The sequence below is a fragment of the Frieseomelitta varia genome, unplaced genomic scaffold, assembly GCF_011392965.1.
Source record: "Frieseomelitta varia isolate USP_RPSP 00005682 unplaced genomic scaffold, Fvar_1.2 scaffold_207, whole genome shotgun sequence".
Classification (NCBI taxonomy): Eukaryota; Metazoa; Arthropoda; class Insecta; order Hymenoptera; family Apidae; genus Frieseomelitta; species Frieseomelitta varia.
The window spans coordinates 1,294,242-1,318,188 of NW_025109828.1; the positions used below are offsets into that span (position 1 = coordinate 1,294,242).

At 44.9% G+C, this 23,947-nt stretch overlaps 1 protein-coding gene across 1 annotated transcript in view; it reads right to left on the reverse strand.

Moving 5' to 3' along the window:
• The window catches only part of LOC122527029, a gene marked incomplete at its 5' end in the record, with an annotated part of 70,188 nt that extends 53,146 nt beyond the window's left edge, over positions 1–17,042 (reverse strand). The window contains 4 exons of the mRNA XM_043650812.1: positions 10,701–10,978; positions 13,242–13,543; positions 15,074–15,300; positions 16,807–17,042. Coding sequence (XP_043506747.1) covers positions 10,701–10,978; positions 13,242–13,543; positions 15,074–15,300; positions 16,807–17,042 — 1,043 coding nt within the window. The remainder of the gene's footprint in view (positions 1–10,700; positions 10,979–13,241; positions 13,544–15,073; positions 15,301–16,806) is intronic.
• Between the last annotated feature and the right edge of the window lie 6,905 nt (positions 17,043–23,947).

Genomic DNA, 23,947 nt, shown 5'->3' on the forward strand with positions numbered 1-23,947 from the left:
AAATATTTACGCAAATTTATCGCAATTGGGTGACGGCGGTCGGAGAATCGAGAGAAAGAGAAAATCAAGACGTTGGTCGTACTCACAAATATCTGTGGGAGAAAATCTTAAATCCACGTGATTTATAATAATATAATAAATATAATAAATATAAAGTTTATTATTTCAGGAATTAAGGAAAACTGAATGTTTGAACACTCACACACGTTCGACGAAATTGTACGTTCGTATTTTAAGACTAGGGTGGTTAGACAAGAAATTTTGAACAATGAGACTTGTGCACCCCACATATCTAATTACTGGCAAGAACGAAAACCAATTCTCGCTGAGCGAAAATGAAATCTCTCGGTCTCGTCCGAATCGCAACGATCTCGGCGTACTCGCGGCGAACGTTGAACGTGTGTCCGATCGAGGGGATGTTTCTCGTCGAATATCGTTCGAACGCTAACAAGGAACGGATGGATCGACGGTAGCCGGAAGAAGCGCTCACCGGTGTTGGTCGAAGAAGGGCAACGAGAATTATAGCGAAAGACAGCCAGTGGAAGCAATAAGACGTTGATTGCGGCTCGGAGCACGGCAACCACCGGCTGTCGATATAGGCAACAACTCGCGCGTGTGCCTCGTATACACGTATGCCTCGTGTGTCACGACCCCTTCTCTCTCTCTCTCTCTCTCTCTCTCTCTTCTGTTCCCTCCTTTTTCGCTCGCCATCGCGAGTATATAGTATATCTGCCTGTTTGTTTCCCCTTGGTTTTGTTGCGTTGCTGCAGAGGCCAGGCCTTAGGAGTCGCGGGGCTAGGCCTTAACTAGACGAGAATGTGTGGTAACTCGACGTTTAAGCCAGGGGCTTGTTGAACCGCCACGTAGGAAACGTGAGTGATGGCTCCAGACTCGATTCAGATATCGATATATAGCGATATACACGAGGGCAACAATTCGCCCGATGCGCGTACCTCGACGATCTCGAAACTTGTGACTTGTGATATTCAAAAAAGCGTAGAGTCGAGTGTTATTATATCGAAAGTAATCTCGACGTGTCGGCGTAGTTTAAAGTTTAAAAGAACACCGAAAACAAGAAACACCTAATTAAACGTCAGCGTCGTTACCGATCGCGACACTCGCTGGAGAACGTCAGAACGGTTCACGGTGGACGGTGTTATCGCCAAATTCCCACAGCCGGCTGCAAGAGTCCGATAAAACCGAGTAACACGCGCGTTCGCTCTCTACCGAACGACCATTAATCAACGGAGCCGGAGGACAGGCGGACAGGTATCGAAACGTGTCGTGAAAAATCACGCTGTTCCCAACTCGTTTTATCACCTCTCTCTTTTCTCTCTGTCTCTCCTGTCGCGACACGCGACGACGTCTCGCGAAAGAAAAAGGAAAGAGAGGAGAAAGGACAGAGGGAAGAAAAGCGAGAAAAAGGTCTTTTAATTCGACTATGGCTATCACTCATTATCATAATGAACCCGTGTAAATACGCGCAGGTTAACGCCCCACTAACTTGCTCCCCCTAATTACACCTACGTTCAATTAACATATCAAAGGACATTTTCATCTGGAAATGACAGGACACGAACGCTACTGAATGCGGTATCCAACGTTTTATCGCCGGTACATGTTTCTAAACGTACGGTAGCGATCTGTCAGTAGAAGAAAAACGGTCTGGCCAGAGCTTGACTACGTATCGGCTCGCATACATCTACCTACGTGCACCTCCGTATGAATTTCTCTTTCTCCACGCTTGCACGAGGACCCGGCCGAGATAAACACCGCTGTGTGTTTACGTACATATTTACGCGTATATTTCAATGCAAATCACACGGCGTGTCTGCACCATAAGCGTACGGATCGTTCGGATTCGTTCCATTTTACAACGACATTTTACAATGATCGGAGCCTTCCAATTTGAAGCGTTGGAGAATCGAGGAAAGAGAATGGGGTTGGAACTTGTTGTTGGGATCGTGCGTGATAAACTTGAACAAAAAGAAAAGAAAAAAAAGAGGAGAACGATTTGACACGATGCAGTCACTCTGCCAAACAATCCTTCCTGGTCCGCACTATCACCGGCAAGAATTCAGTTACACAAGGACCAGTTTCCTTGGTAAACGGGCCAACGGAAGCCCGATTATGACTCACTCTATTCAAATGCCTACGTACGATACATTCGTATTACGCGGCAACGTTCTCCCTCGCGCGATAAGACTCGGAAAATAACACCAGGTTCTATCCATTGACGTATTAGCCACACCACTGCCACGAACACTCGCACGATCGGCCACGTATGTATGCACGTAGCGTCGTTTCACCAACGTTCGCGTTTTTTGCCAACGAGGCGACGTGTTCGCGCACACACGCAGCGTCGAGGAGAAAGCGCGCACGTGGCCTCCTCGTGGTTAATTAGCTTTCCGAACGATTAGCCAGGCATCGGCCACGTGGCCGGTCATTAAATCGATCCTCGAATCGCAAGGATTCCACGAAAATCTCTCGGCCAAGTCGGGATAAGTCGCTACTTTCTAAGGCTTGCGCGATTCGCATCGTACCTACCACACGTCGACGCGATCCGATGCCCGATCCGCTGTTGCGCTTATCGAACTCCGATAGAGACTCGAGTCCCCTGACAATCGATCGAGTAACTGTTTCTGTTCAGTACATCGCTCGCTTCAACTCTGATAAGAAACCTTGCCCGTGTTCGGGATAACAGAGAGTTCTTTTTCGCGAAAGTCGTGTTGCCAAACGACTCGTGTAACCTATCGCCTATCGCGAGCTGTCCAGCGACAGTCTCGGAGAAAGACGAAGAATCTCGAAGCAAGTTAATCGCGACTCGAAGAATAGGAATTTGGTCTCTAATTTCTAATTTCAAGTATCTATCCCTGTCGATTCTATAACCATCCATGAACAGGATAACAAATAAAAGTAACCGAGTTTTCCCGTGTGAAAAATCGGGAAAATCGTAAGCCTAATAATACCCACATGGACATCGACATCGACATCGACATCGACTATCGACGCGTCGTCGTCGTTGTTACTAAACGGCGCGACGGTGTGCGTGGAGGTAACGAGCTCAGTTTCATCGTCCATCATCGGAATCGTCTGGCGGCGAGATGCCACGGGGAATCACGCCAATAAATCGTCCGCAACGAATCGCGGGAGAAGATCCGCGCGTAGGTTCGCGACAAGTCAAACAAAGAGGCTGCTCGTCGCTGGCTGCTCGATGCCGGGTCCAAAGGCGGCTGAGATTTATACGTTAGCCGTCGCGTGTCCGTGTACACGTATATAAAGGCAACGTACTACAAGATCTTCAATTACACAAGACTTTTCCAGCGTAACGACCGCGAACGCGAAACCCTTTTCATCTCTCGGAGAGCGCTAACAACGAGGGAGATCCGCACCGCGTTCCAACGATCCCGCTCGCTCGATGGATGCGCTCTCTTCCTCACCGAAACGCGTCGCTATCGATACCGTCGCTATCGAGCTCGATGGATCCAACGATCCAACAGCCACCTAACTACGCACGTGTATCTATATTCTTTCGACTTTGATATCTGCAGAGGCTGCGTCGCGAAATGTAACTGTTTCATCGCTCACGTTTCGTTGATGATTGTTTCAGGTGATGTTTTTTTCAGGTGACGCCAATTTTACCAATTCCTCGAAACATAGCTGTATGATACATAGCTCGGATACATAGTTGAGGCAAGCGAAACGTCTTCGATCGCCTTTTCGAAACGAACTTTTCACGATTCGTGCATACACGAAAAAGATCGAGCGCGGAAGAACGCTCTGAAAGAAAACGTCAGAAAAAGAAATCGCGAGTCGAACGAATTCACGAAGGAAGAGGGAAGAAGAGGCTAATAGGTAGATTCAGAGCGGACTTTCTAACGATTCGGCGTTGAGCGTGACGTGACCCGGGTCGACCTCTCGTTTCTCGAGGCAGAGGCAACGCGTAACCGGCTAAGCGCCTCTCGCCGCTCAGCCTGTCCGACGTCGTCAATTAATCATTAATAGGCGATAATATTCATCCGGGGATCTCGCGTCGATCACGAGCCGAGCGTGTCGAATGATCCTCTTTCTCGGGAGAGAGAAAGAGAGAGAGACGCGTCAAAATCGTTCCAGATCCAACGGGGCAAAAGGTTCGTCTCTCCATCTTGGCTTCGATTCTCGTTCCATCGATCGGATCCATCGATCCGTCGACTATTTACGAGCATCGGGCGTCGTAACGCGACCGCGTCGCGTCGGATAATTGCACGGCACGCAGACGCGTCCGACAATTCGTTCGACACTTTTGGAGCGGTGCACGCGGAATCGGCGTCGATGAACGGCGATTTGCATGTTGGGCGAGATCCGGAGGACGAGGCGCGCGGCTTTCTACCTCGTTTTGCTCGCGCTTTAAATAGATGTGCGTAAGCGGCCGCCCCGCCGCGCCGCGCCGCGCCGCGCCGCGTCGTGCTTTTTCAAGATGATCGACCGAGCGAAAGCGGAGCAAACCGAGCGATCGAGGAAACGGAGGACGATTTCTCTAAAACCTGGAGAACGGTCGTATGATCGCGCGCGTTCGACCTGCTTTGAAATTTCAAACTCGTTTCCAGATATCCAGGATATCTTGCCCTTCCTCTTCTACAAGAATTTCCACGCGAGTGTCGAGTTTATTATTCAACCTTAGTTTCGAACGAGCATCAGCGTCGACCAAACGAACTTTGTTCGTTTGCAGAATCGAGCTTTTGCGAGAGACAGAGTCGGGACACGGTTGGAGATAAATTCTTCCGTCAAAAATATCGACAATTGACTAAAGTATCGGAGCGAAGCAAATCGGCCATCTTGTTCAGACAATCGACACATTTAAGAGATAAACGACGCTGATAGTTGCTCGTGGCGAAAGAATGCTGGTGCAGTTTGCCCATTCGATCAGAACAAAGGTGTGGAATGGCCGACAAGCGAGGCACACAGGAAACACACACGAGGCACACACCAGGCCGATAAAACGCGAGCGAAAACGTACGAGGAGGACGCGCGTGGGACGTGAAGACACGATATCTTCTCGCGCGCCACATCACGAAAGACGTACGGACCGATTCGATTCGCATTCATGACTTTCTAACGACCCAGGACCGAGTGTCTTTCGCCTCTTTCGCGCGTCACCGCGCACACGGGACACGTTCCTCCTCGAGGATCGCACCGACCGCTCAATCCTCTCCGGCCGCTTTAAAAACACCTTTTTTCTTCACGCTCTTAACAGGTCCCGAAACACCTTCTTCCAATTCCTTATGAGTTTCTTCTCATGGAGTACGCCTCGAACGCCTCTTGTTAACGTAAATTATCCTCTCCTGCCTGCTTATCCAGCCAGCGTAAGTATATATTTATGACTTTTCTTCCCATTCCTCGTGACTCCAAAACTGGTAAACAGTCTTATCGAACTCGGCGAATTTACGACCGAATTTTTCACCGCGACGTTTCTCAGCGAGAGCAGCGGAGTAATCAACGAGTATATCTTTTCTTTTCAAGGAAATTCGGAAGGAATGAAATTACACGTACACGGCGGAATGTCAGAATTCTTCTGGGCGCGAGAAAATGGCGGAAAATGGCGAAGCAGGTATCGTTCGAAGCGGCGGGATCCCCGCGTTTACCCGCAGCCAGGTAATCGGAGCGATTGTAAATCGCGAGTGCGAAACGCGCCAGGATAATTAGGTACGCAGTCCTCGCCGGCAATTATTTACATTTGGCCGACGACTCGCGATTCAGTTTCTCACCGCGTTCGCTTCGGCGTTCGTTTCTCTCGTTCTCGGGCGAACGAAAGTGAGCGTACCCGCTCGCGCCGCTATTCCAGATCCAGATAAGGATCGATGCTATAATTCCAGCCGGTGGATCTCCACCGAACGATCTCTACTCTCTCACCGTTGATCAGAGCTCCTTGAGCGCGCGCGAGCGGTATCCTTTATAAGATAATCTCGTGATGCCGGCGACGCGAGATGCTCGTCGCTATTTACGAACTGGGGGAATCTTGTAAATCGTACGTTCGTGCCTCCACTATCTACTATTCGTCACGAGAACCCGGTCCCGCCTCCCTCGTCGATCACAACGCGAAACCTTTTGCCAAACTGTTTTTCCAGCCGACGTTTCAACGAAACCGCGTGGCTGCGCCGATCTACAACCGGAGCGCCATCTATCTTGCTTTCTTTACGCCCGCTCGCCACGTGATAAATTGCCGGTGGTTCGATACTCCTGGTGATTATTGCTTCGCCGGTTTTGCGTTTGCTGTTGCTCGCCTCGGCACGTTGCAGATCCCAGCGAAAATTTTGCGTGTATTACCTCTTGATATCGTACGAGCAACGTGACTTATGAACCTTACAAAGGGTACATCGCTCGAAATTTTGTGGGAAAGTCTGCTCTGGTTCCGCAGTTCGAAATTCGAAGAGAAACTTTTCTTTCAGACTTTCGAAAAGTTTCGAGAAGTTTCTTTTTCCAGAAGTTTCTCGAAAAAAGATCGAACGAAAGAAACTATGTCGCGACTGTGTCGATCGATCGTTTGTGCGCGGAACAATCAAATTTCCTTGAGAACCTTGTGTAAAGTCAGTAGCAGTATAAAATTCACATTGATGGAGAAACGTGAAACAGACACGAAGGTGATCCTCCGGATTTTCTACGAACTGCGAGAGTTAAATTCCCTAGAAGGAATAAGGGTGCTATCCGAAGACTATAAATGACACTCGTCAGTAAAGACGGAAGAAATCAATTGAATTCTATTCGACGAACGAGTCGGACAACTCGCAGCGCTTTTGAGTAAACGTCGAATTGTATAATTTTGCATTTGTTACGCTCAGGAATTCGTAATTCACTGATCGCAAAGGGTAAACATGTCAAGTGTTACGATCACTAATAGCAAAAATTTAGTACACGTAGATTAAAAATTGAAAAACTTTAAGATTACAGAAAAGAATGGTAGCTGAATATTCCTTTTATTGATATTTATTACATAAACGGTATACAATGTAATAAATAATGCAATAATAATTTTAATAATGGGTTTTATTAAAACTAGTTTAGGCAAAGATTTGAGCAGTTTTCCTTTGCAACAATTTCACAGAACGTTGCGTCTCTACTAATATTTCTTCCCAGCAATGTTACATTTCCTTGCTAACAACTTTTACAAAATTTTCTGACTTGGAATGTAATCGTGCCGTGATCTTGCGATTTGCTTGCCGCGAAACTGTATCGAACGGGGTAAACAAAGCACGCACGACACTTAACGGCATTTAACGGGTTGAAGAAAGAGGTCTGGATCGAAGCGTATACGTTCGCATTCGGCTACTCGTCATCCTCGGAGCGGTTGGAATCGACTCGAGGTCTCCTTCCCTTTTCGTTCTCGAGCGGTCATGAATATGCATGACTAGATGGGTGCCCCCGCAAAAATTTACGGCCCTGACAGGCTGACGTTTCGAGAACCGGCGATACGAGGCCTAACGATACACCAGTGGGTATAATCGGGACTGACAGTCCTCGAGGAACCACGTTACGCCTCGAAATCCGAGTCGCTCGGCCGTGTTTTCAGAACGTCACGCGGAGATTGCCGTGCCCCGGCAGTGCCGTGAGAGGTTTCTTGTTCTCGATGGAATCGACCGTGTTATCGAAAGGAGCGCCACACCGCGCTGAGTAAACAGACGTCGAGGATTCGAAGAATCGACGTACTTTCGGATTTTTTTCCAACGCTACGCGCGAACGAACGTCATCGTGTTGTTATTAAAAATATTAAACGCGCGAGCAAAGATTATTCTATCGAAATAATCATCGACGAACCACGGTTCTTTTTTTTTACGCGCTTAAGAATGTGCTTCTTTCTCCCTCCCCCTCAATCCCTCTTTTTTTTACTTTGACTTTGAGTGTCTTCCTCCAAATGAAGAAGACGATTGGACACTTTCGACAGAGAGCGAAGCAATTCCGTAATCCATCGCGGTGTGAAAATTCAACGAAGAACGCGAGAATGTAGTTTGCAGCGATCACGACGATCGAGTCACGAGGGATCGTCGATCGATCCTTTGACAATTTCAAGTAGTCTACGTGACGAGTTAATAATTTCGCTCCGGGAGAAAGCAAGGAGCCCGGGGGGAGGATTAGGAGAAGTGGAAGAAACGAAGCTCGTGACATCGCGAGCCTCGGTAAGAGTACCGAGGTCTCGTGCTAACGAGCCCGGTAACGCTTAATTGTCCAGGATTAATCAATTTGCCCGTTTCACCGCTATCAGATCCGTAATTACAGCGGATCGGATTTAAGCTCTAATTATAAAACAATCCATCGTGTCTCCGACGACGATGATCGAGCAGTCGATCCACTCGTCTCGAATCGGGTATCGCGCTCACGCGTTTCAAATCAGACACGGTGTTCGCAAAAACGTCGTTTGAACCGGTTGCGTGACATCATGAACGATTGCTAGCGAGCCGAGCGAGAAGACGTGAAAGGACGAGAGAAAGATCCTCTTTCAGGATTTAACAACGCCAGCGAAGGAGAAGAAGAAGAAGAAGAAGAAGAAGAAGAAGAAGAATGAAAAAAAAAACGACAAAGTTACCGAGACAAAGATAATTACTGGAGAAGCTGTGTTCGAAGAGAGATCAACAGCGTCACGACAGACGCAATGGCGATTCCTTGTTCTCTGGCGTGGCCACTTACGCGAGAAAATATCCATTATGTAATTTAGAAACCTATCGTACGCGAAACGTACCTAGTATAAATTATCGCAGTTATTACAGTATTAATTCGAATGTTAATTTATTCTATTTGATAGTCTCTATTATGTTATTATGTTGTTATCGCGATGGATGGAAAAGAAATTACCGCGACAGAGAGATTAATGGAAATCAAAATACTATGTATTACATTATAATGGTAGAATGTTAGAGTACTACCTATTCCTGTAACAAATCTGAAACTCCTGCTTTTTCAATGAAGCACGTGCCAATGAAATACAATTTTCCAGACAGTATTTCATAGTTTACGAAAGATGGTGTTTATCGTTGGAAAGAAAATCGAACGACATCAAAAGAATGAAATAATAGAGAAACGATTCCTGGACACCGAATCCAGTGTGTAATTTGAGAATCCTATTCTTCCAACTTGAAATCCGCGTCTTGTCTCCAACTCCAACTTCAACTTCACCCTTTCACTCGCCACCATTCCGTTCCCCTCGGCGTCCTCTGCAATTACCAGCATTTTCACCGCACAACGTACGAACGGACCGACACATCATGAACAGGGCAAAGCATCTCTCTTGCGAAAAGAGATAACTTTTCCCGAGTTCCATCGAATCCGTCACGTGAAAAGACAATAAAAACGAGCTAGCTCGGCCAACGATTACGAATAACTTCACGTTCGCTGCGGAATGTTCGCCCGCGGATAAAAGGGAAAGAGAAAGAGAGAGAGAGAGAGAGAGAGAGAGAAAGAGTTACAGCTCTCACGGAGAAAAGAGGGAGAAAGTGTGGACACGAAAGATGAGAGAAAGAGAGGGAGAGGGAAAGGGGGAGGTGCAGGGTCGATTCTAGCTTCGAGGGGTCATTACAGAGCTCTCCTAACCGGAGAACAGCCGTCTATTTGGCCGATGCCAGCCAGACTGTCCGGATTGACTGATGTCAGGTCATTCAGAGTTTCCTAGACATCCTTCGGTTGCCTCATCTACGTGACGACGTGTAAGTCGAGATAGGAGAGTCTACTCTCGAGACTCTTTCCAACGATGTTGCACGACCGATCTCGATACGCCTCATTACGCCAACCACTTTCCAAAGCAATTAAAACTGCCACGTTCTCGAAACTCATTCAATCCGATCGTTCGTTTGTTCTACCCATTCTCCATCTCGTATGGTCATTCGCTCGAGTTTCGCAATTCCAACGACCCACGCACTCTTTCGCCAACCGCGATTTGATGCTCTTTCCGGAGCAGTCGTCTCTCGCGAGACAAGTGTCCCAGCGCAGAGAGAAACTTCTATCGCGGTGAAATCGCGCGACGACGAGAAAGCAATTAAAAACGCGACACTTGTTTCTCTCGAGTCTTCTCCGATTCTTACCGAGTCATCATCGAGCATCCGTCCGCTCGAGAAAGTCGTGACAAAGATGGCAAAGATTCAAAAGAAAGACCTTTGACTAGCATAGTTCGAGACTGTCAATTTCGTTACTAAGCGAATTTTGACGAATAATTAAGTCAAAAATTAAGTCGTTTCACCTTCCACTTACGCGCAAGTGTTTCCAGAGGTAGTTTCCAATCGACTGTTCGTTACGAAACCTCCGATACTTTGCATCAAACGTCCATCGTACGGAGAAGACGTTCGCGGTGATCGTAAAAGATTATCTCGGCCGATTATTATCTGGCTACTGAATCGCGACTCGGGTCAAACAAACTTCGAGCCTTCCTTTCTCGACGAGCCGAGAGTAACCTCGACTAACACACGGCGCTCGGCGCTGAAAATCCTAGCCTCTCAATTGGTTCGCATCTCTGTCATCACAGTGCAAAGTTTCAGCAGCGCCTGTGGCGTTTCTTCTTACGAAACTCGGCAAACACTAGAGGAGACGTTCCGCGTTTATTTGTCGTGTTAAGCGTCGCAATCGTCGCGATACTCGCGATAATCGCGATACTCGCAGCCTTCACCCGTAGTTCGGTGTTTCGCGTAATCGAGAAACTCCGCGTTGGTAAGAACGAAGCGCAAACGTATTTACAAGAGACTTACCTGAGCGTACTCCGCGCAAATGTCGATCGATGACACGTAATTGACGACGTCCTCAACGGTCCACCGATTGACAGCTTGTCCATCTCCGCACGGCATGTGACCACACAACGACGGACACCTGACCGGGGGTGGCGTGGTAGGTCGAGGAGTTGGTTTCGGCTTCGGAGATACGCTTCCGGATCTTCTGGTTTCCGCCCTCTGCCTTTTCCGCGGAGCGAACCCTCCTGGACTCGAGAGATCCAGAGGACTCGTCACGCCCGCGTCTCGTTTGTTCGCACCTGATTCAACACGATAATTCATCGTTACACCACTACACTGAAATTTTTCTGAACAACTTCACATTCGACAAAATTCCTTCTTCTTTCGCAGTGAATCTATTCCAAACAGTTGTACGGTCGTGTGTCTGCTCGTACGTGAAAGAATTATTTCGAAAAGTGTTTGAAAAGTGTTTTGCAGTTTCAAGCAGAAACCGAATCGGTATTTTTAGATTACTATTCGATTACGTTTGATGAGACCGAAATGGTGCGAGTACCGGTATGATGCTATCAAAACGATGTTAAGTCGGTAGATGTATTTCGATATAATACCGATATAATACCGGTAAATAAAATATTAATATATTAGAAAAGGGAAAGGAGACAATGAGCAAATGTTTTCATAAAACTGCCGATAGTAAATTTGATGACGCTTATACACGCATCCTTTACTATTTCTAATACTAATTCATCGTTGTATCTCCATACAATATCAGCCACGATACTCTTACTTAATTTTAAAAAATGACCGATTTCTCGATATGTTTTTCCTTTTTCTCGGTGAGAAATGACTAATTGTCGTAAATCGAAAGAGGAGTTGAAACAACGATTGATCGTAGAATGGAAGAATATTCCGCTAAATTACTTAAAAAAAATTACTGGAAATATGCCTAAGCATCTGTGATATATTATTGAAGTTAAGGGCTACCTAGAAAAATATTAATTATTGTTTATGTTAACAATTTTCAGGTTCAAATATTGTAGTCCTTCAAATGTCCGAATATTTTTGCCACGTTACATTTCGACATAGTTCAGTTTATTGTTTGATATTAAGAAAAGTATGTGCGATAAATAAATAAATTTTATGTTACTACGAAGAATGTTCTATTATATTATTAAAAAACTAATCCAAATTTACTATTATATAAACAATCGAAATCCACAACAATATTTTGAATAGCATCATGTCCGAATATTAATAAGAGTCACTGTACGTAGAAAATGAAAAATGTGTTTTCGTCTTATACCTAAATATTAAAACCGATTTATACCTAAATATTATACCTAAGTATTAAAACCGATTTCCCAAATAGCGGTTATATTACGATAATATGGGAGTAAATACCGGCAGAAACCTCAAAATTTTGGTTTTCAGTCTTCGGTTTCAAGTACTACAGATGCTTCCAACACTTTTCCATCTCCATTTTCCAACACTTTACGATTGGTTCCTTTTGTAAGAAATGGAAAGGAGGAACTCTCGTTTAAGGAAAGAATGTCTAGAATTAAAATTTACTTTTCGCTCTCAATTTTTGTGCCAAAGAACAACGAGGTGGTTGATTAAAACAGTTGATTAAAAGTCTACTCACGAGTCAAAGGGAGAAATGGATCGAACACGAAGCTGTTCGATCCGCTGCTTCGCGAGTGAATTTTCAGGAAGAAACGAATATTAGAGCGACGTATATATATTTCGTAACGACGTGCTACGCTTAGAGCGGTCGACGATAAACTAAACTTATTGTTAGTCCGAAGGTTATTGAACGACGCTCGAGTCTCGAGGGACGTAAATCAAAATATAAAAACGACACTTTGCGAGAATTCCAGTAGTAAGAGTTTGAACGCTGGTGTAAACAGGTTTCAAGGCTAAGTTTCGAGCCAGCTGTGTTTTGTTTTATATAAAATTATATTTTTGTGTACTCGAGTTGAAATTCTTTAGGAAATTTTAAGACTTTGTCGAATTTTTGTCGTCTTCGGATATATTCAAAGTTCAATTACACGGCGGAAAGAAATTGTACAGCAAGTTTTTTTTATTATGGATTAAAAGAAAAGCTTCAATCTCCAAATTTATGATTCGAGATTGATTGATCAACGTTTCGAGAGGCGTTTGAATTTATCGTATTTTTTTTACTTTCCTCATTCGTTAGACGATACGAAAACATATTTGTAAAATATGAATCCAGAGACTCGCTGTGTAATTTCTTGTTACAAAATTACAACAACTTAAATATCGTCAATTTTTCCAACATTGGAAAAATTTAGTTCCTGCCCGCCAGTATACATTTCTTATAATATTTCTTTGCAAGTTAACAAAATATAGTAACAAACCATATTACAAACTATCTGACAGAAATTATAAATTGGTCATCTTTACCATTTTATGGTTCCATTATATGATCCATTTTATGGATCATTTTATAGTTCCAGTGTCGATACTGTTTGAATTCGAATCGGAAGAATCTGACGCAGCTGTGTGTATCATATCTTTTGTTAATAATTGTAGATAAATTACCTTTGAGATATGTTTCGAGCTCTGCCGCATTTTGCGCGGCATTTGCGGTCCTCACCATGTGTAGAAGCGCCTGCGTCGACGACATGTCCAACATCGGTGGGAACACGGGATTGCCGAACAGCGTGTCCTGCTTCTGCTCTTTCGGATCCTTGTTGGAAAGGGGTGAGGTGGTGGACACGGTTGACGGCTGTGGCGCACCCAACGGTGCCATCAAACCGACGAACGGTGTTGCGCCAGCTTTGAATCCTGGGAACCTTGGGTCTAAGCCCGGGGGATAGCCGTTCCTCGGCGAGCTGAAGTAGCTGTGAATTTCACGAATTACTTTTATTATTATTCGTCTATTATTCGTCAATAAAGATCATCCAATCTTTTTACGTGGATCCAGTGAGAGGGAAAAAAAAATTGAGTATCTATCCGACTTTATTTTCGTAATAAAAGTCAGCGTTTTTATGAATTAAGTACCTGAATACCTACATATATATATATATATGGGTATTATTGATAATTGTTAACACGAACGAAGAAGAATTTTACAATGGTTCTAGAATCAGTATGTAAAATCAGAACTGAATCAGTTGCGATAAAGCATAGAATCTTCATCAGAGATATTAAAGTGAAAAGAATAGAAAAACTGGTAAAATATTTAACAAATTGCACAAGCTTTTACTTATGTATTTTGATGAAAAATCGTTTAAATCTTTAAAACTACATTGTTCTATGTCTACGACGTATCTAACAATTATGAATTAGTCATTTTGACCACCTCGGTAGTTCCAGTGTTAAGAAACTAGATCGATGACACAAATTGGAAAATTGCATTTTACTCGAGAATGAAATAAGAAGTTTTTTTCTTAAAAAAAATCTACCCAGAATTTCGAAACATGAATCAGTTCTGCTCATCGCTGGAATATATTTCTTCAGCGGCGTGAAACGAAGGAGAAGGCACTTTCTCCTGGAAATGCCACAGATCGCGTCGCGGGGGAATTTCATCGTCACGCGGATCTCTGCTCGACCGATCGACCGAACTACCTTCTGTCAGAGTGGCAGCCAAATGCCGGAATCAACGATCGACAGTCGAGGAACGACACGTCCGCGAATCTGGAAACGATCGCAGCCAGACCAATACTCCACGCTGGCAAGAGTATTGGCCAGCGTCTGTCCATTCTCATGGATATCTCAAAGTGCGCAACAACGCTATCGATATTTTTCCTTTCTTACGTTGACTCTGCGCCGTGTCCTCGCCGAGGATCGGTTCTTACATCTTCCCCGTCGTTCCCACGTACGCACACGGAACACCGGGAATCGTGGACGAAGAATGTCAAGGCAAGCGTCATCACTCTCAAGGTCTCTCGTACTCTTTAAACAATAGATATCGAACGGCGCTCTCGCCGGATGATTGCGTTCGAGAGAAGAGCTCTAGAGGAAGCTTCGGAAGTTTTGCACGTACGCGTAGCATCTTTGTCGAAAAGAATCGCGGCGCCAAGCTTGGATCTATCGACGAGCAAGTCTTACCTGCTTCTCCTCAAAATTTGTTAAAATTTGTTCTAGCATTTTCTTCATGTTTCGAGAGATGTCGAAATCTTTGGTAAAGTCACGCGTACACGTTATATACAGGCTGTTGCACGACATATTCGATCGGACGACGAAGAAGAGGGACTATAAAAATCTCCATAAAAGTAGATAATTTCGTTTCGTCTAAAATATACGTCTAAAAAAAAGGAAAGAAAGAAGACACAGAGCTAAGCTGATTTGAATGACCGGTAATGGCAAGGAACGAACGAACGAACGAACGGCTAGATGCTCTGGGAGAGGCAAGAAAAGAGGCTACTCACTCATTAGGGTTGGCGTTATTGTACTTGGCAGCGAGGCTTCTCATGAAATCGCTATAATTTCGTCCCATCATCTGCTCCATGTGTTTGAGGTGATGGGGTGGCGGCGGGCCTTCGGGTCCACCCAAGGGGGTAGCATTTGGCGGCGTTCCTGGATGGCTGGACGACGACGGCGTCACGCTCCTCGACGACGTCGAATTATTGTCTGGCGTAAGGCGTTCTGTTTTAACCTGATGAAAACACCGATTGACAAACTGTCGATTAGATTCTCCATGTCACTCAGGTATACCCTTACTTGTAAGGGTATTCTAACAAGAAAGAAAGAAAATGTCTCTATTACATCCAAATAACGTAACACTCAAGTTCCAATTACCAAACTAATAAAAATATCTTTCGAAATCGCGCGCTCTGTTAAACGAACGCGGACCGCGAAAATGATTCGTTGCTCGTGCAACCTCCGCGTGGAAAACGTCATTGCTGCGAAAGTGTAGGAGGGCAGCCGAGAGAGGGAGAAACCAACAGCCAAGAGGAAATATCAGTGCGCATTAATTCCCGAGAACAGATTGCATCCGAGATATGGTAATGAAGGGAACGCGTGGCGCAACAGTTGACTCCTCTTCGGCGGCGAGGAACGGCGGCTACGTGACACCAAGAAGAACGAGACTCGATTGGCGTAGAATAGGGTCCCCGAGGAGTCCGAGGAGTCCGAGGAGCCGTTCCGGCAGGCCACGGTAAATCTCTTTCTCGCCTCGAGACCTCTTCCTGACACGGGGCCGAAGCTCTCGCAACGTAGACACGATTCCAACGTGTACGAGCCTCGAACCGAGCTCGCGATCGCGCGCTGCTCGTCTATCCGTTCCTGCCAGTTTCTTGCGAAAGAAACTCGACCGAATGGAGTCCCTAGAGCCAGCCAACCAGCCCCGAGAACTGTTCCACGATAAATGGAGAAATATTTGTCACCGTGGTCGATTTGTTGGGATTGAAACTCGGGTCGAGGAGGAGGATGCTGGGACGGGAGAAAGTAGAATCTTCGCGTTGATTGCTACGTGCAAGCACGAAGGTTTCTGATATTCCTTTTTCGGGGAGGGGAGGCAATTACACGAGCGGTCGGAAGGATAAAATTGGTGCGAAATTGCGGGTAATAAGGTACGAGTTTAGCAGCAATTGGGGAGTTTAGTACGGTTAATTGAAGAGAAATTGCAACTTTGTGATAAATTAATTTTCTTCGTAACGGTTGTTTTACCGAGAAGGAGGAAGAGTGAACAAATTTTTAAAAAACAACGTCGAACAGAGACTCTATTTAATGTAAATTTCAAAGTAAAACGGTTGAGATGAAAGGAACGACTCGTTGACATTAATTACAATGTAATTACCGATCAGATTAATGTCTTCCAAAATCCGTCCATCAAACTAATCCCATTTCGATCAATTCTGACCTCTCATTCGTATCAACTCGAAGAAAATCATCGTCGACGTACAAAATGCTTCGCTTCTCCCTCGATAAAATAAAACAAAATCGACTCTTTCCGACATTTGTTCAAGGACAAACAAAGATACGTCACCACTGTCGCGCGTAACATATCTTCAAGGTTTCTTCTCTTGTTTTTTCTTCTTTTTTTTTTTCCTTTTTCTACAGATGACGTTTTGCAACGCAACAGAATAATTCGAACGAGGCGAATTGCTGCGCGAGAAACATCGATTTCATAGACGTTGGGCTTGGTTAGCAAGGAACTTACTTGAGTAGTGTCGAGACCATTCTGATTCTGTCGCCTCCGTCCCCTCGGTGGTCTGGGAGTAGCCGCACCGGAAAGGTGGGCACCCTGGGGGCTTCCGCCCCTGGCGTCGACCGCTGTGTTCGCGGCCAGGGTGGCCCCGTCGCTATTTTCCGTGTGTGTGCCTAAATCAGTCGCCTCTCCACGGTCGCCGCCACGTGGTCCAGAGCTTGCCGACACGTTCTCACCTGATACCTCACCTGCGAACCAATCGATCGAACTTTGTCAGTCGAAACGAATCTGTCAAGGTCGATCGACGAGCATCAGAGCCCGTGTCACGTGATAAACATGCCAAAATCCATGGATACAAAGTTGAAATTAATCAGAGCAGCGTGTCGCACGCGGAATTTATAAAGCAACGAGTGTCGATTATCTGTTTCAACCGCGTCGTGTATCAATATAATTTTCAAGTAATTGGCTTTTTTTGTTTTTAAAGATAACTTCGTTTTAGACCGCGAGTTCGTTGTATAACCCGTCGTTGTGCAACGGTTCGAGCTCTTTTTCTTTTAGAAAAAGAAAATGCACGATTTTGTTAACGATTGTTTAGCGTCGATTTCAGAATGGAAAAGCAACGTTATTTTCGGCGTTATTTTGCTGTATTACTTTCGAAAAGTGAAAGAATACTGTACAAGCTCATAAAAAATTATGGTAGTAATTTGAACTATGGCAGTGTCAAAGTGTATGGAGTATGAAATTGGTTTGACGAGGATATCAAATCATTCTTGGAATTGTTTATTTTTTTCTTTTTTTTTTTTATCGTAAGATTTTTTGAATACAGAATCATGAAATTGCCCATATGGACGATATATTGTGTAATAAAACTTTTATTTCGCATGAAAAATTCGCCTTTCATTTGCACACACACAAAAAAAAAATTAGTTACAACCTAAATGTATCATTTCATGCATTTTATTACATAAAACAGTAGCATACGTTTTTGCGCGGTAGCTTGCGAAAGAACTTCACTCCACTTTTGAATCTCGCGACAATTGCAAGTGTCGACGTCTATCGATCTTTCCCACAACAATGTCTCGGTAAATAGTAAATCCAATCCATGGAACTAACCCAGCAATAAACCAAGTGCTGTAAACCAAACACATCAGCCAGCCTCACTTAATCGCCTTAAACCCTGAAACCACCTCGGCACAGCCAGCGTAACATGCCAACCCAGCGATCCATCGCAGCTACCCACTTCAACAGCGTGTCGAAGTCGAGCCCCCGTTCCGATCAGATAATCCATAAAATATCGGCTTGGTTCGCGTGACGAGCGACTTTGCTTACGAATATCGGGGCTGCGCGAATAATGGAAAGACAGCGCGAGTGGAAGCGCTGGTGGCGTTTCCCGCGGCTCGTATTTTGGCAGTTGCTCGACGTCGTCGTCGTCTTCGTCCTCGTTCTTTTCAATAGATAAATCCAACCTCGTGTTGTGTACGTTTTCCTCGAGATCAATTCTCCTTCTTCTTCTTTTTCCTCTCCGCAGCACCGCAACCGTCCCTAACACCGGTTTCGTAACGAGGCGTTAGCTGCTGCCTCCGTCGTAAAGCTTCCTTACCGTCGCGGCGTGTAAACGGTGTCTTTCGACACCAGGAATTTCGATGAAATACGTCGAGAGGGATAACCGTGTAGGACGCGATTACACGGCGAGAGCCAGGCGAAGCGCCGCTAGATTTATGCCCAATAAATGAACCCGTCCCAATGGCGTCCCGGCGCCATTATCTCCCTGCTCGATCAGCGGAGAACACACGCTTATCTCGGACGCCCGCGTGTCCGAGACGTACGCGAGTGTTTTAGGACAGTCGAGATTTTCGGCGGGGTGTAATTATGAGGAATCGAAAGAATGAAGAAACTTAAGGGAAGTGGCAGCGACAGACACACAGAGAGAAAGAGAGAGAGAGAGAGAGAGAGAGAGAGAGAGAGAGAGAGAGAGAGAGAAAGAGGAGAACTGGCCCAGGTCACTGGCCACATTAGCCACGAAACACGTCCAATAAATTCTTGCCATCGTTAAATCGCCGGAATTTCAATGGCGGCTGTAACTCGTGCACACGGCCGAATTTGTTGCACGATAGGATCGCGATCGTTCCACGCGATGAGAGATCCTCGTGATTTCACCCGGTGCCATCGATGCAGAAGATCGCGCGGAAGAGCGTCACGTCCTTCCAAGCGAATTTGTTGCACGCGTTCCGTTTATCGTGGTCTCGGCGTCTCGTGGTTGGAAATTTTACCACGTGCTTTCCTTCTTTTCTTTTTTTCCTGCTACTCGTGAGGTTGGTGATCTAGCTGCCAGTATGCATCCTCGATAATGTAGATATAGATTTAGAGCGAAGATATAGATTTTGCTCGAAATTCGGCGTCTTTAGTTTCAACTTGAGCAGCGTAGACAACGTGTTTAACGGCACGAACGGCGCCGTTCGCTTCTCTCGGGTAATTAACGCAGGTAATTAAATTCTCGATCGAGTTTCTTTTCGTCCGTTCGATCGTTTCGAGGGACGAAGCTGTAAATTTTCATCGCCACGATCGTAGGAAGAAGCTGTACGCGAGCTCGTTTCCTATTAAATTTCTAGAAGGTTTAATAGAGGCTGAAATTTGATGGGAAGCTGTAAATATAATTGATATACCATTCGGAAACGATGAAGTCATTCGATAACGACTGGAAGTGACTTTTACGACCGATATTCTCCCATCCAGATTTCTCCGCTTTTTTCTCCATCGGCTGAAACCACACTGCAACTTGACCAATTTCAAAATAACTTCTCTCGGTAGAAGTTGTAAAATTGTTTTAACGCGATATATCTTCACACAGTTGCGCGCGTATACGCGGCGCGTCGTAAACGATGTACGCGCTTTGCTGTAATTTAATTCTCCCCGATCTTGTTTTACAGCGCGAGTGATCCAATGGATTGAAATTGGTAAGTTATACGTACGTAGAACGAGCAAGTTACTCGAGGTTAAGAGTCTCGGGTCTGCTGTTCAGTTCTATTTTATCCTTCTTCCTCGATGATCGATATTTTCTCGATATTTATTCGACTCTTCCGATTATCGAGTACAAAGTCGATATCTGAGCCTTCAATTGCAAAGAGTTCTACGAATTCCAATCGGTGTATTATTTCGAAATAATTCGGAAAAGGGAGAAACTAAAAATTTCGAAATCGTTCGAATCTTATCTGGAAGAAAGATCGTAAAATTTCGTGCATCCCCGTCGCGTGCGTGCTCACGACACGCTCTTGTCGAAAGATACAGCGAAACCGCGACTTTTACGAACGGCGGTAGCGAGGCTAAGTCACGTACGACAAATATCATAACTCGTGTTCCGGGACTGTCCGAGCGCCAAACTATTGTTTGCCGATCATTTCTTCGATTCTGCACAGTTGTTTGCAGACGAGTGAAAAATTGTTTGTAGTTACGGTGCTCGTGCTCGGCAAAACTACGAGTCAGCACGTGAATTGTTTCTAAATCGTCGAGACGAGCCCCGTCTCTCTTCAAACATTTATCCTTTCCACGTACCGGGAACCGATCGTAGAAAGAAAAATAATTCAACGTTGCGATTTGCAACTTGGCACTCGAGTTTGTTTCTGACTAATCTCGCCGATCTTTCACCGCTTTAGCCTCTTATTAGTAAGAAGATTCTCGGAAGAGTGTCACAAAGCAAAGCGAAACAACTTTTCACTTACGATTTTTCCGTGGAATTCCGCTCTTCTCGGAAATAATTACCTCGCGGGATAAAACTGGCTGATTAGAATGACACAGCGCCTAGTGATAGAATGGACGAGCGAGTGGTACTCTCGTGCAAGCAACTTGTGGCAAAACTGACCGCACCGAGTTTGAAGAAGTGAGTTTTCATAGCAGCAGGTGAGCCGAGGTTCGAGGTGCGACGACACGCTATTGTTAGCTCGTGTTAACACGTCGTTACGATATTTCACACTCCAGCCTCATATTGTTTCCGAGTTCGAACGCAACAGCCTCGCGTGTTGTCTCCTACGTGTTGCCTCTACCTCTTCGTAAACAGAATCTCAGATATTGAGTTGCACTTCGTGGTAGCTTTCTGCTTAACTCGACACGACTGCGACACAAATGCGAGATACAGAGGAATCGAGAAGAAATGGAAAAACTTTCTTTCTGCCACGAAGAAAGAAAATGTCAAAGAAATAGTTAAAGCCGCGTCTATGTCGATAAGGTGGCGAGCATAAATTATTTCGCGCGACGTGAATAAAGACGTCACCACGGTTTGACTTTTAACTCGAGCCGACCGCGACGTTAATTATTCCCGTCTCGAGAATTCGACGCTGTTTTTCGACCACTTGCCCGCGAACGCGATTCGTTCTGCTCTCCGTTAAGGACGCTCGAGTCGAAAACTCGAAGGAGAAAGAAGGGGGAACGGAGACGATAATCGAGAGGCTGTCACAGAGATGACTGATCGTAGCCTGGCTCTTTAGAATTCCCTGGCAGGTCGGGTCTGTTGCTCCACTTCACGTCCGTTTCTAAATATAGCAAGAAATTGCTCGCTCTGCGGCGTAATTAATGAAAAGGTATTTGCAGAATTCAGATTGTTTCGTACGTTTGAATGTCTTTCGGTCTTTGGACGAGGCTCCACTGAATTGAGATTCTACAATTGCATTGAATGAAAAGAATTTCAGCGAGAAGAAAGGCGTGTCAAGAAACAGTTACGCAAACGGTAATTGTCCAATAAAGAAACCTGAAAATTAATTTCGCTTCTTTTCCTTTTGTTTGTAAAAAGGAATCTTCCGTTGTTGAAACAGCGATATTCGCGTGAGTTACATACTTGTTGCTTCGAAGAAACGAACGAGTTAGGAACGAAAAAGCAATTTAGGAAAAAAGAAACAGGGTTTCCCTTGGTTGGCTTTCTCTCTTTTTAAAACAAGATACAATAGAATGACGTAAATACCTTGTTCATCCCCGGATCGAATTTAATCTCGAGACTTTGCCAATCAAAATTTACGAATAAATGGCGAGAGAATCACACCTAGTGGAAACGAAATCAGAACGAAGACCTACTAAATTCTACGAAACCACTTAGAATATCAAGTCTTTTACCCGAATCAATAAAATTACGAATTTATGAAACGAAATCTAATTTCAATTTCTCACTTGATTCAATCTCGATATGTATTTCGCGCATTCCAAAATATATATATGTATATCTTCAAATCGTCCGAGTTAATCTCTTGTAACAATTAATGCGAAAATGTAATAACTTATTATGGTATGCTGTCGTAAAATCTCAGTCTCAAAACGACTTGCCGTGAAATGGAAAAATCGAAGCTGTTTCCAATCGACTTTCAACAGATTTCTTGATATTTTATTAACGGGAATAATCGAATTACGTAAATTCTACGTCGTACATTCTTTGCGTCGTACATTCATATTTCGATGAATGCCTTAAGAGATAATCAAAGTGGTACAGATAAAAATTGTTCGATTCTCGTTGCATTATTCACCCGATGAACCGCACCCAATTCGTATCTGCGTTCGCAATCATCGCTCCCGCGTCTCCGTTGCGCAATATTCCGATTCTTTTCATAATCTTTCATTTTTCCTCTGAACCTCCATTGCAACGTTGGTGATGTACTTTATAATGACTCCTTTGAATAATCATTTCAACACTCGAAGTTGATACTCGAAACCACGCTAGTGTGATTGTGAAATTCAACAACTTCTTTCGAAGGTCTAAAGCTCGAGTGAGTGGTTCGAACGTCCAGGGAACGCGTATTAATTCACGTGGCAATGGTTAATTGAAATGATGTGACTAATCCTAACAAAGAATCACGTAATATATCACGGGACGTGCTATCTTATATCCGAACGTTCTTCTAATAAATTTTTCAAGAATAAAGTTCCACGACATTTTCGTTCGTTAAACAGGATTGCGCTGGAAACCAACATTCGTCACTCGTCGTTCGGAGAGAGAGAGCACGATCAGAATATATTTCGCGTGCTAGCAAAGGTAACGCGGAGGCTCGAACCGAGACCAGTCATCGTGATTAAAGGTTGAAACGCAAAAGAACGGAAGTTGCCGTTTCCTCCGCGGCCTCCGCAAGGCTGACCGCGCCAGGAAAATATCCGCTGGATCGCTTGCGCCGCGAGGTTTGCACGCGTACTGCACGCGTGCACGTAGATATATATATATATATATATATATATATATATATATACCTTTCCTCGCGTATCCGCATCCGCACCGGGGTTAGCACGGTGGTTAATGAACGATAAAGGCGGCCCTCCGCTCCACGTAGCCGATCATTATAAATCCTCGACGCGACGGGCCATTATCTCCAGAACGTGCCGTCCCCTCTCTCACGTTTAGTAAACGCTTCTGCTTGCGCTTACTAAACTAACCGATCGTGTTGTCCCACATACTACTAAAATTTCTGATAACAATCGAGTCGTTTCTTTTTCTTTGCTAGCATTTGCGAATGATTTCGAGTGATTGTGAATCGTGATCAAAATGAGCAATTCTTCCACTCGGAAAGAGAAACTTGCCAGCTCAAACTGAACATACTCTGTTTCTCGCGCCAAAGAATTGGAACAAAATCTCCTGATTTGAGCTGTCCCAGTGGAGAACACCATTCGATCTGGCGTTAATGGTCCCTGTAGGTTGTAGAGTGTCGCGGACGACAATGGTAATTATTGCCAAGCGTAGCGACCTTTGAAGGCCGATTGCGGCTGCATGGCTGTGTGCGTAAAAGAAACGCGAACGTAGAAAGAAGGAGAGAGATTAGTGCCACGGGACTAACACGATCAACGGGCGACGCGACCGCGACGCCGTGTGAGCAGCCAGGGATCCGCTCGCGTTGTAAATCTGCTGTAAGTTATGCGCGAGCGGGAGGGCTGGCCTCTGCCATTAAAGCGGGTTATGCCCGTTCCAAGTGGAAAATCATAAGCACCGCAAATACGCCGTTATTACTATAGACGCGCCACGAGCAGGCCACTTACTTTGTAATCATGACTAATGCATAATGCAGTAGCCGGCGCGCTGCGTCGCCCTCCTGCGTCTGTCATTCGACTACGATTCGTGTGTAGGTGCGTTTATATATATATATATATATATATATATATATATATATATATATATATATATATATATATATAT